Genomic DNA, 17,483 nt, shown 5'->3' on the forward strand with positions numbered 1-17,483 from the left:
GCTCAAATAGAATCAAAAGATGTATCCCAGCTTTGAGATTGCACAGTGGACTAGTTTTGATAATGTTTCCCTTGCAACTACTCATTAGATAACAGGCAGTGAAGAGGACATCTGTTGAAAAATCTAGTGTTGACAATCACAGGACACTGAGAATGTACAAACAATGTACAGTCAAGCAGAAAACAGCCAGTTTAATATATGTGAATATGATTATTACAGTTGCATTAATTAAAAAAGTCATTTTCAAAATGTTCCAACCATCTTGAATTTAATGGCATCTATCAACCAAGTAAAGAAATAGCGCCAATGAATATAATGCAACTATTGAGTGGGTGAGTGAGTTTAGTTTTATGCCACTTTTAGCAACATTCCAACAATATGATGACGGGGGGACACCAGTGCAAGTATTGAAGGGCCACCACATGAATGTAAAGGGTTGAGTTGAAGAGCTCCTGGTTCAAACTGTAGGTGAAATATACAATCTGAGGTCAATGAAGATACATGATGAGGAGCCTGTTGGAAATGTTAAAGGGAACAAAATGTGAACAAAGAGAACAGTAGCATGTTTTGGGGAGAATTGGTATCAGTGGTCATCAGCTGATTTCTCCAATGTTCTCTCTGCATTTCCCTCCTGGATCAAGCCATGAACAGATGTCATAACCATCTGGGGTGGCGGTTGTGGGGGGTGCTTCCATAATGGTCTTAAGTATCATTGTTGTCCATGGGAACATTACAGATGTGAGGACCGCCTCCGTGGTGTAGTGGTCCGCCCGGACAGCGGAAGGTCGCGGGTTCGATCCCCGACTGCGTCATACCAAAAGACGTTAAAATATGGTACTGGTTGGTCCCTGTCTGGCGCTCGGCATTAATGGGTACAACAAGGACTGGTCGGCTCGGAGTCAGTATAATGTGTCTGAGTGGGATATTCATGCTTCACTGCAGCATGGTATCTTAGTGGGCTAGCACTATAAAACCAGCTTAAGTCTGGGCTAGTACAAGCAGCCGCATATACACCTACACACGCATGCACGTCGTCATATGAGCGAAATATTCTAAAGTACAACGTTAAACCCAATTTCACCTCACCTCACAGATGTGAGATATTGGCTGATGTCATGGTACCATTCATTAATACTATAAGCTGCTGGAGGAGGTGTTCTTAGGGCTCTTCAAAGAATGGACTGGAATGCCATTCCTCACACTGTCAAGATTAACTTGTGATGAGCATGAGGACAAGGTGAACTGACAGGAATCTTTAACTCCCTATGTGTTGCAGCTGTTTGTGTGAAAATGATGTAACAGAGTGGTCTTTTGGTTGCTCCAATCACTGACTTCCTATTGATAATATTGCTTGTCATTCATAATGAATTTGGAACTTCGTGAAATCACTGTGACCCCCAGGGATTTCATGTATTCCCTAAAATTTCCAGGGATTTCATGAGATTACTGATTTTCATGGTGTTCCATTACACACATTCCCTGTTAGGATGTTTGTAGCTTAAAACTTTACTGTTGAGTCTCATTTCATCCCTTAGTTCTTTGGAGTTGAAAACTTTGACAATTTACCGATGACACTTTTGGCTAATTACTACCTTGAGTCGGGATACCAAGTTAATTTTCTCACGGCTTTACTGTTTAGTCTCATTTCATCCCTTAGGTCTTAGGAGTTGAAAACTTTGACTATTTACTGATGACACTAAGTCAAGCTAAGAGAGGGAAATTACCAGATTTCGATAATATTCCAGTTGATGTTTTGACAAATGACATCTGTATAGATTATCTTCATAAACTGTTTTCTACATGTTATGAGACTGGTCATGTACCCTCCAACTGGGCCCAGGGGATCAGTACCCCTACCCCAAAGTCTGGAGCTGACAACCAGAGAGACCCAATGTCTAATCGTAGCATCACACTAGTGCATCTTATTGTTATGATTAATAATTTAATCAATATTCCTTTTGTAGTTTCAAAAGTTACAGATGTTGTTTTTAGCGATTTCGTTTATAAATGGAGACAGTACCTTTTACAAGTTGGTATTTTATGTTAATTGTAATGTCTCGCTATGAGAAAAGCAATAGCTTTGTTTAGATGTGTGGTAGCGCCGCTTAGAATTGAAACTGTAAAGATTTTATTGAAGATGAGTGTCATGTTTTATTGCATTGTCCTTTGTATGCTGATGAGCGATTGCAACTTTTATCTAAATGTACAAGTCTTTTAGATGCTTTCTTTAAAATCTGGGTATGTTGAAAAAGTTAGTTTTCTTCTAGCTTGTCCAGGTGTATCGATTTTATCTGCCAAAACCTGCCTTAATATTCTTAAAAAAGCGTACTGCAAATTTGTACATATCATCTTAATGTAACTTGTACCCTTATTATTGCATTTTTAATATTCATATATTATACTCTGTATATTGTGGCACAAGTGTCTCTCATAATTCCGTACGGAATGGCTCAACATTTTACTGTGATGTAGCATTTAAAAAATTAGCGATTTTTTCAAACATTTTGCTTTCTTTATTGAAAATAGAAGTTTAAGTTTAAACAGACTATACCATTCATAGAAATAACTTGGAATATACATCATCCCACTGTTGAAGAAGAGCTTTGGGATATGGGTTTGGGAAGGAAAAGGTATTTTTCAAACCATATATTTCATGTTTGTCCTCAGCGTCTTCTTTCTACGAATGATGTGACAATGGACAAACAACTGTTTCTCCACAAAGCTGTGATTTTCGAGTCGAATTGTGGTGGTCAGGGTTTCCAGAAATGTAACTGTTGTCTTAACCAGTGTAAATCAATACGTTGTAAATGTTTTAAAGTGCTACTGAAGTGTAATAGCTTGTATGATAACACTCTATCTTGTCCCAACAAATGAATTTTATCAGGAAATACTCTGTACTCGCATCATAAATTTGGTGTTCTCTATTTCAGTAAGGGCTTACCAGGATTTCATGAAATCCCTAAGCCAATATTTCAATCATTTCATGGAATCCCTGGAAATTTTAGGGAATACATGAAATCCCTGGGGGTCACAGGGATTTCATGAAATCACTGACTCTTTCAGGGATTACGTGAAATCCCTGGTTTCACACATTCCCTGTACATATATATAAATCAAATGATGATACATCAAAACAACATAGACTAGGAACAATATCACAAGCCATAACTTGACAAGGAGTTGTGAGCATTTTACACAAAAAATGTCTGATAATCATGGAAACCATTGCATGCTTTGGAAGAAATTGTTCATACATAATGCTCTTGCTCCTATGAACATCATCGCCGTGTCCCTCTTCCCATATGATGACTGGGTGACGTTGCTCCAACAGCCTGGGAAATCTCCTGCAGGAAACTGGAATGAAACAGGTACTGGTAAGAAGCTAATTCAGTTGCAAGCTCTATGTAGTATGTTACTCTATCGTTATGGTGACACATCTGCTGATGTTGAAGTAGCATACATAACAATGTGATCTTTTTACTTACCTACCATAGTATACTGAACCACAAAAGAAACATCACACATTAAAAGAGCACAAGTTTCAAGACATTAAGATTTTATGGATTTTTACATCTTTTGAGGTAATTTGACATCACAAAGATGACATTGTTTTGGATTCTGTGTACGGTTCAAACTTTTTTCACTATCAATGAACATGGTGATGCTCGTGAATGCGTCTTTATGAAAAGCATGATAACCAAGCTAAAATGTTGACTCAATGGGTATAAAAGGCACCCCAAATTACCAGCCTGTCATTCGTTTCCTGAACGCAGCGAGTATGCCAAGACTGACAAAAAATCAGAGGGTGCAAGCCATCGGACATCTCCATGCTGGTCAATGTCCAAGGGTCATTGCTAATGACCTTAACTGCAGTATTTGGACGATTGAGCATTTGAGGGAGCGGTACAATGCCACAAACAGCACAGATGATCACCCACACGGTGGCAGACCGAGGGTTACGACTGCACGTCAAGATCGTCACCTACACAGACAACACTTGCAGGACCGTTTCCGCACACATGTGAGTGAGTTTAGTTTTACGCCGCTTTTAGCAATATCCCAGCAACATCATGGCGGGGCACACCAGAAATGGGCTTCACACATTGTACCCATGTGGGGAATTGAACCTGGGTCTTCAGCGTGACGAGCGAACGCTTTAACCACTAGGCTACCCCACCGTGGCAATATCAGCAGTGTAGGACTGTAGTCTTTCTCCGACGAAAGTCAGTATTATCTTTATGTGGCAGATGGCAGAGCTAGAGTTTCAAGGAGAGGTGAACACTACACCGATGGCTGTTTTGTGGAGAGAGACACATGGGGAGGACAGAGCATCATGGTATGTGGTGTTATTGCACTTAACCAGAAACTTGGACCCGTGGTCTTCTAGAACATTGGCCCAGATCGAGGCAATGGAGCAAACGCTGCTCACTGCATCAACCAAATGTTAATACCTAAGGTTGTGCCACACTTTGCTTGTCACCGGAATCACGTGTTTCAACACGACAACGCCAATGCCCACACTGCCAGACTAACAACAAACTTCCCCCAGCAGCACAACATCCTCACACTGCCATGGCCTGCCCTCAGTCCGGATTTGAACCCTATACAGCACCTCTGGGATGAAATCCAAAGAAGGCTGGATGACCAACAACTGCTGCACAACTCACTGCAAGATTTCAAAGAGTGTGGACTGATATCCCCATAGCCTTCCTCAATCGTTTAGTGCATTCAATGTACAGTAGATGTATAGCAGTTATCAACACAAATAGTGCTCGCACGAGGTGTTGAGTTCAACTCTCTAGATCAAGGACATGTCTTCATCACGTGACACCATATTCAGCCAAACTTGTTCCAGGAGTGACTCTCTATAATCAGGAAAGATCAGTTCCTAAACTACTAGTTCCTCAGTCTACCAGTTTCCATATAGTATGTGTGTGACGGGAGTTTCTGTGATATAGTACACATCAGATGAAACATGTTACTATTTCATTGAGAGAGCTGACCATCTACCATGGTACATCAGGTAGTGTGTGTGTTACTTCATATAGAGAGCTGACCATCTACCATGGTACATCAAGTAGTGTGTGTGTTACTTCATAGAGAGAGCTGACCATCTACCATGGTACATCAGGTAGTGTGTGTGTTACTTCATAGAGAGAGCTGACCATATACCATGGTACATCAGGTAGTGTGTGTGTTACTTCATAGAGAGAGCTGACCATATACCATGGTACATCAGGTAGTGTGTGTTGTTACTTCATTGAGAGAGCTGACCATATACCATGGTACATCAGGTAGTGTGTGTGTTACTTCATAGAGAGAGCTGACCATATACCATGGTACATCAGGTAGTGTGTGTGTTACTTCAGATGAAACATGTTACTATTTCATTGAGAGAGCTGGCCATCTACCATGGTACATCAAGTTGTGTGTGTTGTTACTTCATAGAGAGAGCTGACCATATACCATGGTACATCAGGTAGTGTGTGTGTTACTTCATAGAGCTGACCATCTACCATGGTACATCAGGTAGTGTGTGTTACTTCATAGAGAGAGCTGACCATCTACCATGGTACATCAGGTAGTGTGTGTGTTACTTCATAGAGAGCTGACCATCTACCATGGTACATCAGGTAGTGTGTGTGTTACTTCATAGAGAGCTGGCCATCTACCATGGTACATCAGGTAGTGTGTGTGTTACTTCATAGAGAAAGTTGACCATCTACCATGGTACATCAGGTAGGGTGTGTTGCTACTTCATAGAGAGAGTTGACCATCTACCATGGTACATCAGGTAGTGTGTGTGTTACTTCATAGAGAGCTGACCATCTACCATGGTACATCAGGTAGTGTGTGTGTTACTTCATAGAGAGCTGACCATCTACCATGGTACATCAGGTAGTGTGTGTGTTACTTCATAGAGAAAGCTGACCATCTACCATGGTACATCAGGTAGGTGTGTGTTGCTACTTCATAGAGAGAGCTGACCATCTACCATGGTACATCAGGTAGTGTGTGTGTTACTTCATAGAGAGAGCTGACCATCTACCATGGTACATCAGGTAGTGTGGGTGTTACTTCATAGAGAGCTGACCATCTACCATGGTACATCAGGTAGTGTGTGTTGTTACTTCATAGAGAGAGCTGACCATCTACCATGGTACATCAGGTAGGGTGTGTTGTTACTTCATAGAGAGAGTTTACCATCTACCATGGTACATCAGGTAGTGTGTGTGTTACTTCATAGAGAGAGCTGACCATCTACCATGGTACATCAGGTAGTGTGTGTGTTACTTCATAGAGAGAGCTGACCATCTACCATGGTACATCAGGTAGTGTGTGTGTTACTTCATAGAGAGAGTTTACCATCTACCATGGTACATCAGGTAGTGTGTGTTACTTCATAGAGAGAGTTTACCATCTACCATGGTTCATCAAGTAGTGTGTGTTGTTACTTCATAGAGAGAGCTGACCATATACCATGGTACATCAGGTAGTGTGTGTGTTACTTCATAGAGAGAGTTTACCATCTACCATGGTACATCAGGTAGTGTGTGTTACTTCATAGAGAGAGCTGGCCATCTACCATGGTACACTAGGTAGGGTGGGTTGCTACTTCATATAGAGAGTTGACCATCTACCATGGTACGTCAGGTAGTGTGTGTTGTTACTTCATAGAGAGAGTTTACCATCTACCATGGTACATCAGGTAGTGTGTGTGTTACTTCATAGAGAGAGTTGACCATCTACCATGGTACATCAGGTAGTGTGTGTGTTACGTCATAGAGAGAGCTGACCATCTACCATGGTACATCAGGTAGTGTGTGTTACTTCATAGAGAGAGCTGACCATCTACCATGGTACATCAGGTAGTGTGTGTGTTACTTCATAGAGAGAGCTGACCATCTACCATGGTACATCAAGTAGTGTGTGTGTTACTTCATAGAGAGAGCTGACCATCTACCATGTTACATCAGGTAGGGTGTGTTGTTACTTCATAGAGAGAGTTTACCATCTACCATGGTACATCAGGTAGTGTGTGTGTTACTTCATAGAGAGAGTTTACCATCTACCATGGTACATCAGGTAGGGTGTGTTGCTACTTCATAGAGAGAGCTGGCCATCTACCATGGTACATCAAGTAGTGTGTGTGTTACTTCATAGAGAGAGCTGACCATCTACCATGGTACATCAGGTAGTGTGTGTGTTACTTCATAGAGAGAGCTGACCATCTACCATGGTTCATCAGGTAGGGTGTGTTGCTACTTTATAGAGAGAGCTGGCCATCTACCATGGTACATCAAGTAGTGTGTGTGTTACTTCATAGAGAGAGCTGACCATCTACCATGGTACATCAGGTAGTGTGTGTGTTACTTCATAGAGAGAGCTGACCATCTACCATGGTACATCAGGTAGTGTGTGTGTTACTTCATAGAGAGAGTTTACCATCTACCATGGTACATCAGGTAGGGTGTTGCTACTTCTAAGAGAGAGTTTACCATCTACCATGGTACATCAGGTAGTGTGTGTTACTTTAGATAGAGTTGATCACCTACCTCTTAAAATTGTGTATTGTAGTGCCACCAAGAACTACTCGAACTCCTGGTGTAGATCTGTTGATGCTGTGGATTGCCAAGGCTTCTTCATACTGTACAGCCACCAATCACAAATACAACAATGTCTTGTGGCCTGTGCAAAGGCAAAACAACATATTACTGTGATAACATCAGTTTTAATGTTAACATGGTTTGGTGAATCTTGGAAAACAGAGGCAGTCCTATCATTATTGCATTCAAATACAGAAAGTAACAGAAAGTTTCATGTTAAATGATAGATATTATTATCTTTGTTATTCATGAGAAGACTAGTGTTTCATAGCCATTTTCCGTCCAAGGTGTGGTCCTTGGCAAATGTGGAGTAGATTAGGCAAGCAAGTAAGAAAAGTGTGGCCCTTACTGGGACATGTAATCTAATCTGTCTGAAGAGAGACGACAGTAGGACCCAAATGTAATGTTCACCTCACCATAAAGAACATCATTACAATTAGTGGTGTAACGATTCATCGATAGTATCGATGTTTACATCATCAACTACGCGATACGAGTGCATCAATACAAAACACATTTAGGCAAAATATCAGGATATTTATATCGCGAGGGACCATGATACATGCAGATATGAAATATTGAAATATGCAGATATGTTTTAGTTGTTTGACAAATAATACTATTGATTTACAACTATGAACGATGTCTTAGCGTTGTTAAGAAAGAGAAAAAGAGAAGATAGTATTTTGAAAGCAGATTTAAGTGATTCTGAATGCTGATATAAATTACATTGAGTTGTTTGTGAAAGCATTGGTGTAGAAACACAACTTTCCAAGGAAAACTTCACTTTCAGATTTATATATATTAGATCAAGGTATACTGAATATGTTTGACTTTCTTAAGCATTAAATGCTGAAACTTTATTAGATGAACAGCTTTTTAAGTGTGTGTGAATGGAACATAAGTTCTGCTGTATAACAAATTGTAAAGTATCGGGATACGTATAGTATCACCACTATTGTATCGTGATGATAATCGTCTTGCAGGTTCCTTGCTAATACTTTCATGATATATCGTCTAGCCTCATTAAACTGATATCGGGATACATCGTCTTAAACTGATATCGGGATACATCGTCTCGCCACTTAGGCCACGATACACAGTTCTAATTACAATAATAGACATTAATGTTAGTATCCTAACATTTGGTGACGTCTGAGATATTAAACACTCTATTTGTGCAACAGTGATAACTCTGCACACCCTGGTTGTGCTAGATACATATCTTATATTGAACAATAACATATTAACTAAATAAAGTGAAAAACATGTTTTCCATTTCTTGAGAAGAACCTGGTTCCCGTTGACAAAGGGATCAAAGCATGATGACAGTCGTGAGGTTAAAAGTATATGATAATCATAGTGATCTAGATCCTTCTGTGGAATCGGACCAAGGTCATATTATAGTGTTAGATAACTTTTAGCTCTCTGAGCCTTGTGGTGTCTGAAAAGTAGCCTCTGAAAGATTTTCAATGTTTAAAGCATAAATTCTGACTTTTTTTTCATTTTAATGGCATTAACAAATATCATTCAAGGTCACATCAAATTACATCTGTGTTTCAGATTCATTGATCATATACTGTCGGACATCCTTCTGTAGTTAAAGGCTCATCCCTTCAGTTGGTTTGGAGAAGATTTGTTCGTTAGAAAGTACAACAGAAGCATGGCAAATGGATAAAAGAGGGACAACCGAGAGACAGACACAATGTTATCTGGACCTTCAGTCTTTGTGAGCTTCATATTTTCAATATTTGCAGGCACAATTATCAGGTAAATCAAAACAAGGCCTCTATCCCCACTGTCTATGAAATATTTTGTCTACAGAAGTTTACAAAAGCATATAATTAATGAGATATAAACAAGGCCTTTGCTTCGTTGTTGAGAATGATGCCTGTCATATGTTACATGAACATGATGATGGTGTTTTACTATTCACTGTTACTACCTGTCCTTGAGCTGGCTGGGACCGAGGTAGGGATAGCTGGACTCCTTCAGCTTGCCCTTAATCAGCTGATCTATGATTGAGTACACAAGAGGTTTGTGCTGAGTGTACACATTCTCAACTCCCTGGAAAGACAAGAAAATCTCCATGCATACAACAGACAATATGACCAATATGTCCAACACTGTTTGACACAACAGGACCCAAAACCACATCAAATAAAACTGGACCCAATTCAGATTTTGTTGTTGACTCATGGATGGTGGATGGAATGGATTTGTTGCAGTAGCTCTCCAATGGTTAGCCTTCACATTCATACTGAAAATAGCAATGCTATAGACATTAAAGCAAATTGTGATTTTAGTCTAAAATATCCATTTCCAAATTTACTGTCAATCACATGTACTAAATGCCCTGCTTCACCTTTGACCTGGTTCTGGCACAGCCCTATCTGTAAAATATTCAGTGCAGTTGCTTACCAACTGGGCTGTGTAATGCAGTTTCCCAGGAGACATTTGAATGTGTACATAACACATACTGTTGGCCCGATGAATGTGCAGATCTGATGGTCAAGTACCTACTTTCACCAACTAGTTTGTTACCTTCAGTCCTTTAAGGAATCTTTTTGTGATTGCACCAGGATCATGCACTCCAAACAGGTCACTTCCACGGGCCTTTTTCCCTCCATATTCAAGCATGGCTTGAACCATCTGGAAATGTATAGAAATTAGTGCCAAAGCACTGTTACAAAAGTAGTCTATTGTTTAAAATATCAATAATCGAATGAAAATCTGATTATGACAGGATAATATTCTCTCAACAGTCATATTAAAATTAGTGTTTGTTGCAGCATTGAAATTCAAATATTAATGATATATTTAAAAACACTTGAAACCAGTGTCTAAATGTTATGACTGCTTCACAACCTGCCGCAATGAACGTAGCATGCTGTACATTATAACAATGGCAGTACTCCTAAGCTAGGTTTCTATCATATGCTTTCAACGTAGAGCCTCATATTACTTGTGTGAGAAAATCAAAAAAAGGATACCTAGCCAAAGTTTCATTGTCATCAGATCTTGTGAAAAGAATTATATATTGAAAGTTTATATTTTGTGGAAAGCTTAATTACCAAATGTACTGAAAGAAAAATGCATAATTTGTTGTGAAGAGTTGTCAAAGTTCAAATCTGCATCTCAAGGATGAAATTTTTATTGATCTGCTTTCACTGCCTTGGAGTTACAAGACAAGTTGTCTGTCAATCTTGGAAATTGTTTATGTATAAAATCCTGAATCATCTAAATGAGTGTTGTTGACTGAAGGTGTCAACACTCACAGATCTGTAGTCCTCGCTTAGGCCTTTTTTGCGAAGTGTGTCCACCAATCCTGACAAATCGTTGTTGGTGTGATTCTCGTACCGTAAAGCATACAGCATCACCATACGTAGCATATCCAGAGGACGCACACTGTCATTCGACATGAGGCCCTTGATCTTCTGTAAGTTGAAACAAGAAAACAGTACTGTCACTATCCACTGTCAATGTGTCATGGGGCGCAGCAGGAATTGTTGGTAGGGAATATTATCGTCAGATCATAGGTTTTTGGTCATGATACGTTTGTGATGGCAGTGTTTACTCTGACTATCATGAGGGATGTTGCGTTACAGGGACATAACAAATTTTTGAATGATGGCTTGTGTTTAGAATAAAGTTATCTTTTAAAAGTTAGCGACAGACTTAATAATTGTTCAAGATGGTGATACAAGGATACCAAAACAAGTACATCACATAATATGTTTTCTAAGGAAATCTTATGGCAATTTTTAAATTTAGTCTTCCTAAGTCAGTCTTAGACAAGCTTGCAGAAATTTGTTCAGGTTACTGTCTCAGTTCCTAAGAAAACTTGTACCAAATGAAGACACTGTGTATGCAAAATATCATGAATCAAGTGCTATGTAACAAATTTAAACACTGCACCAATATTGTTTAAATCAATTTCAACAACTATCTTCAGATTAATATGCCAACCTTAACATTTGTGTAAATTGATTAATTTCTGTGAAAGCTGCTTGCCCTGTGCTGATGAGAACCTCAATAACAAGGCCATGAGCACTTCAACCAAACATATCTTTATGCAGAAGTTGTGTCCAGCTTGTCCAGAGAAGGCACAAAAACATTTTATGTAATTCTGCTATTATGATTGTTGTTTGGACTGCCAAAGTTTCTATGTTACATGCATACAGAACTAAAATGATAATGTTTGGAGATGCTGATGTCAGAGGCCTTTTAAGGATTAGGGCAACTCTGCTGCCCACCTTTATAGTGATATAGACTAAACCCTAGATGTACACAGCACACTGGGACAGTGTGACATTGTGTATCCCTAGGTGTACACAGGACACTGGGACAGTGTGTATCCCTAGATGTACACAGGACAGTGTGACATTGTGTATCCCAAGATGTACACAGGACAGTGTGACATTGTGTATCCCAAGGTGTACACAGGACAGTGTGACATTGTGTATCCCTAGGTTTACACAGGACACTGGGACAGTGTGTATCCCTAGATGTACACAGGACAGTGTGACATTGTGTATCCCTAGGTTTACACAGGACACTGGGACAGTGTGACATTGTGTATCCCAAGATGTATACAGGACAGTGTGACACTGTGGATCCCTAGGTGTACACAGGGCAGTGTGACATTGTGTATCCCTAGATGTACACAGGATAGTGTGACATTGTGGATCCCTAGGTGTACACAGGACAGTGTGACATTGTGGATCCCTAGGTGTACACAGGACACTGGGACAGTGTGACATTGTGTATCCCAAGATGTACACAGGACAGTGTGACATTGTGGATCCCTAGGTGTACACAGGACACTGGGACAGTGTGACATTGTGGATCCCTAGGTGTACACAGGACAGTGTGACATTGTGTATCCCTAGGTGTACACAGGACAGTGTGACATTGTGTATCCCTAGGTGTACACAGGACACTGAGACATTGTGTATCCCTAGATGTACACAGGACAGTGTGACATTGTGTATCCCTAGGTTTACACAGGACACTGGGACAGTGTGACATTGTGTATCCCAAGATGTACACAGGACAGTGTGACATTGTGTATCCCTAGGTGTACACAGGACACTGGGACAGTGTGACATTGTGTATCCCTAGATGTACACAGGACAGTGTGACATTGTGTATCCCTAGGTTTACACAGGACACTGGGGCAGTGTGACATTGTGTATCCCAAGATGTACACAGGACAGTGTGACATTGTGTATCCCTAGGTGTACACATGACACTGGGACAGTGTGTATCCCTAGGTTTACACAGGACACTGGGACAGTGTGACATTGTGGATCCCAAGATGTATACAGGATAGTGTGACATTGTGGATCCCTAGGTGTACACAGGACACTGGGACAGTGTGTATCCCTAGGTGTACACAGGACAGTGTGACATTGTGGATCCCTAGGTGTACACAGGACACTGGGACAGTGTGACATTGTGTATCCCTAGGTGTACACAGGACAGTGTGACATTGTGTATCCCTAGGTGTACACAGGACAGTGTGACATTGTGTATCCCTAGATGTACACAGGACAGTGTGACTTGTGTATCCCTAGGTTTACACAGGACACTGGGACAGTGTGACATTGTGTATCCCTAGGTGTACACAGGACAGAATGACATTGTGTATCCCTAGGTTTACACAGGACACTGGGACAGTGTGACATTGTGTATCCCAAGATGTACACAGGACAGTGTGACATTGTGTATCCATAGGTGTACACATGACACTGGGACAGTGTGTATCCCTAGGTTTACACAGGACACTGGGACAGAGTGACATTGTGTATCCCTAGGTGTACACAGGACAGTGTGACATTGTGTATCCCTAGGTGTACACAGGACAGTGTGACATTGTGTATCCAAAGATGTACACAGGACAGTGTGACATTGTGGATCCCTAGGTGTATACAGGACACTGGGACAGTGTGTATCCCTAGGTGTACACAGGACAGTGTGACATTGTGTATCCCAAGATGTACACAGGATAGTGTGACATTGTGGATCCCTAGGTGTACACAGGACACTGGGACATTGTGTATCCCTAGGTGTACACAGGACAGAATGACATTGTGTATCCCTAGGTTTACACAGGACACTGGGACAGTGTGTATCCCTAGATGTATACAGGACAGTGTGACATTGTGTATCCCTAGATGTATACAGGACAGTGTGACATTGTGGATCCCTAGGTGTACACAGGACACTGGGACATTGTGTATCCCTAGGTTTACACAGGACACTGGGACAGTGTGTATCCCTAGATGTACACAGGACAGTGTGACATTGTGTATCCCAAGATGTATACAGGACAGTGTGACATTGTGGATCCCTAGGTGTACACAGGACAGTGTGACATTGTGTATCCCAAGATGCATACAGGACAGTGTGACATTGTGGATCCCTAGGTGTACAAAGGACACTGGGACTTTGTGACAGTGTGCACATTGAGATGCTATGAGTAATGAAGAAAGTTACCTGAAGTATTCCTGAGTGGTCACTCTGGCAGGCTATTTCTTGCTCTGTCTCCGACACCTCCAGTAGACAGTGGCTGCCCACCAATCGGGACAACTCCCCAACAACTGTTACATGCTTGGAGACGGTGCCAGACATCTTTTTGAACTGGGGATAGTTCTCAACAAATGCCTGCAGATAATGAGAACCATAAACACCATGTGTGTAGGGTAGCCAGGACATTGTCTTCCTGGTTTGATAACTACCGTACTTATTGCTGTCTCTCTCTTTACAGATATATCAACAAGTGTTCAACAATAGCTTACATGGTTATATATACCTGTACAATATACAATGTCAATATACACCATTAAACATGTTGTCAGCATAAATATACTGATGTATTGTAAGTATTGGGACATTATCCATCCATCAGAAATTCAAATTGTAATGGTGTCTAATTTTGATTTTGATGACATAACAAAACACAACAATGGTGTCAAAACACATATACAGTAATCAGAATATTTTTATCAGCTGAATTTGGTCAAAAACTTTCAGAAACTAGAATAGTGTGAATATAGAATTAGGTCCCTAAACAAGGCACAGCAGCTCACCTGAACTATGAAGACAAGATTTCAATAAACATTACTGATTAAACATTTAAAGTTACCATTGTAAACAAATTTGAAATTGGTGCAACAGAATCCACTTTTGCAAATAACATCCAGTCTGTGAAGTTGTCACATGTCACATATATGCAGATGATTACAAACAAATACTCCAGACTCCTTCAGGAAGCATTCAATCAAGCACATTGAGCACCACAACATCCCCTGATTCGTCACTAGAACAAACATAACAGGCAAATGCCTGCAATCTGAAATTATCAACTTTTGTTCTGGCTTAAGCACTGTGTTTGCTGTAACAGTCTAAAACATGACAATTAATTTACCATAATAATATTGATATATCTGCATATAATATTCATATATCTGCATATAATATTCATATATCTGCATATAATATTCATATATCTGCAATTAAAGTTGAAAGAAATAAAAGACACCTGAGCTTCCAGTAATCTGTGATGTGTGGCAGGTTGGGTGGGAATCCATGCATGAGATAGGATAAGTTATAAATATACAATTTATTTTTAAAATTTTAAAATTTTAAACTTATCCTATCTCATGGTATGCATTATCCCATAGTTGGAAGGCAGGCCGCAGATTACCTGGTGTCAACTCTACAACCGTGAGGTCGATAACACAAGGAGGCCAGGAAAAAGCACCAACTCCCAATATAACTCCGAACTTGTGATGGGTTGAATCTAAGTGATAACCCTTTGGCTTACACAGCACAAAAACTCTAGGGAGTGGGCGGTCCGAAAATTAATGTGCTTTTCAGCCGTAACTTTTGACAAGCAAAACGACGCACTTTGGCAGGTAGATCCCGCGATTTATCAGGTGACCCCAGTGAACTAAAGTCGAAGACCTTAATCTGGACAGCCCCTGCTTCGAAACTATCCTCCACAGACACACGCTGGAAGGCGGTGAATGGGAGAACAGCCCGGTTGCTCAACTCGTTAAACGTTTAGTACCAATCCCCCTAACTTACCAAAGGTGAAAAAGGACTTAGGAACGGAACGCTTTGAAAACCATGTAGGTAATCGGAAATCAACACTTCGCTGACGTGATTGCTCAGAGAGTAGAAGTCAACAAGTGGAGTGTCGACCACCTCTGCATGAAGTACAAGACTGGCCTCACAGTCTATCGAGTCATGGGTATGACAGTACTAACACGCCCTAGTTCCAGCTAGGTGAGGTGATCTATGCCCAAATATAATCCATACCAAGAAGAAAGATTGGATCGATATCTTTCATTGATATAGAGAATGCAAGACCGACACAAGGTAGGAACTGCATCTTATCTGCGTTAGCGAGCCGATGACAACTGCTGCGCCAGAACCAATGGACCCAGTAGGTGAAGACCTTCCACGTCAGTGACAGACAGATCCCGGAGGCAGTGTGAGGCAAAGACCGTGTCCAATCTCCAAAAACAACCCTCCATGATGGCATGAAGGGAACAGTTTCTGTGTAGCGCAATCGTAGAGGCCAAGGCTCTCGTCTCATGATAGTTGGTCGTAGTAGGAGGAGGAAGGTCACCATAGGCACGAAGGATGGTGGATCGCATCCAGAATGCCAGTGTGGTACGAGAAACCTCTGTACATGAGGCAGTTGACAGAGGAATAAACAGTCTCTTGCATAACCTATGACGGTTCTTGGAGGCAGCTTAACAGACCTGTAAAGTCCGGACAGGAAATAGGGAGAGATCCTCGGTGTCGTCAGGGCCCAGAATAGTAGACAGCGGCGGAAAGGCGAATAGTCTGTCCCGCTGTCCAGGCAACTGGGTTTCAGGGACGAAATCCTATCTCAAACCAGGGAAGACTTTGGCATGTCTGGTACTCTCTAAGCACAACCGGGTGACATCCAGTGCGTGAAGCTAGGAGATGTGGGCAGCAGTCGCAAGAGCCAAGAGGAAGAACGTCTTAAGAGTGACATGCTCAAAATCCTTCTCCGCCAGAGGTTCGCATTCCTCTGACGGAGATGGTTAAGAACCACGGAAAGGTCCCAGGCAGGTGGAACTTCCAGGATTGATCAGCAACTTTGTAAGATCTGAGGAAAGACTTGAGCTCAGGGACAGTTGACACCTTCAGTTGACCCGTAGCCCTCGCAATAACTGTGTTATGCGCGGCCAGGTACGTAGACAAGGTAGAACCCTTTAAATCCTTGGAAGTTCTAGGATGCTGGAGGTACTCAGTAACCATCTGTGGCGATGCTGTAGTGGGAGATACAATACCCTTCGCCTTGCGGTATGCTTTAAAATTCTTCCATTTGTCATCATAGAGTGACCTGTTTGAAGTTTGGTGCACAGTGGGAATCGCCGTAGCGACTCGCTTGGAATATCCCTTTAGCAGTTAGCGATTAATGTAAATGTGCCAGGCATGAAGATGGAGCATGAGTGGAGACCAATGCAGCTGATCGGAGTCAGGATGAACCAGAAGATCGGCGCGATCGGGAAGTGGTACTGGATGTGGATCGGCCAAGTCTTGCAGGTCTATGAACCAGCTCCTGGCCGGAAATCAGTGTCATCCGCTGCGTCATGCGTAACTTGAGCAGTATGAGTGGAAGTAGTGCCACTGGTGGAAACGCATACGCGTTCAAGTCATCCCAGGGGATGGCCAGAGCGTCGTGTTCCCATGCCAAAGGATCTGAGAAACGAACATTTAAAGCTGGTGATTGAAGCGGGTAGCAAACAGATCCACTCTCGGGTTCGAAATCGGAAGGCACAAAGTCTTGAACACCTGCGGATGCAGTTTCCACTCCATAGGGGATGGTTG

At 41.4% G+C, this 17,483-nt stretch overlaps 1 protein-coding gene across 1 annotated transcript in view; it reads right to left on the reverse strand.

Moving 5' to 3' along the window:
- Positions 1-3,025: 3,025 nt before the first annotated feature.
- LOC124291274 (vacuolar protein sorting-associated protein 45-like) overlaps positions 3,026-17,483 on the reverse strand; it is a 37,423-nt gene continuing 22,965 nt past the window's right edge. Inside the window, 7 exon segments of the mRNA XM_046728248.1 lie at positions 3,026-3,354; positions 7,557-7,648; positions 7,650-7,689; positions 9,553-9,674; positions 10,152-10,259; positions 10,886-11,044; positions 14,109-14,276. Of these exon segments, the coding sequence (XP_046584204.1) occupies positions 3,279-3,354; positions 7,557-7,648; positions 7,650-7,689; positions 9,553-9,674; positions 10,152-10,259; positions 10,886-11,044; positions 14,109-14,276 (765 nt within the window). The 3' untranslated portion in view covers positions 3,026-3,278.

Source organism: Haliotis rubra, unplaced genomic scaffold, assembly GCF_003918875.1.
Source record: "Haliotis rubra isolate DU_JTF1 unplaced genomic scaffold, ASM391887v1 Scf489, whole genome shotgun sequence".
NCBI classification, from domain to species: domain Eukaryota; kingdom Metazoa; phylum Mollusca; class Gastropoda; order Lepetellida; family Haliotidae; genus Haliotis; species Haliotis rubra.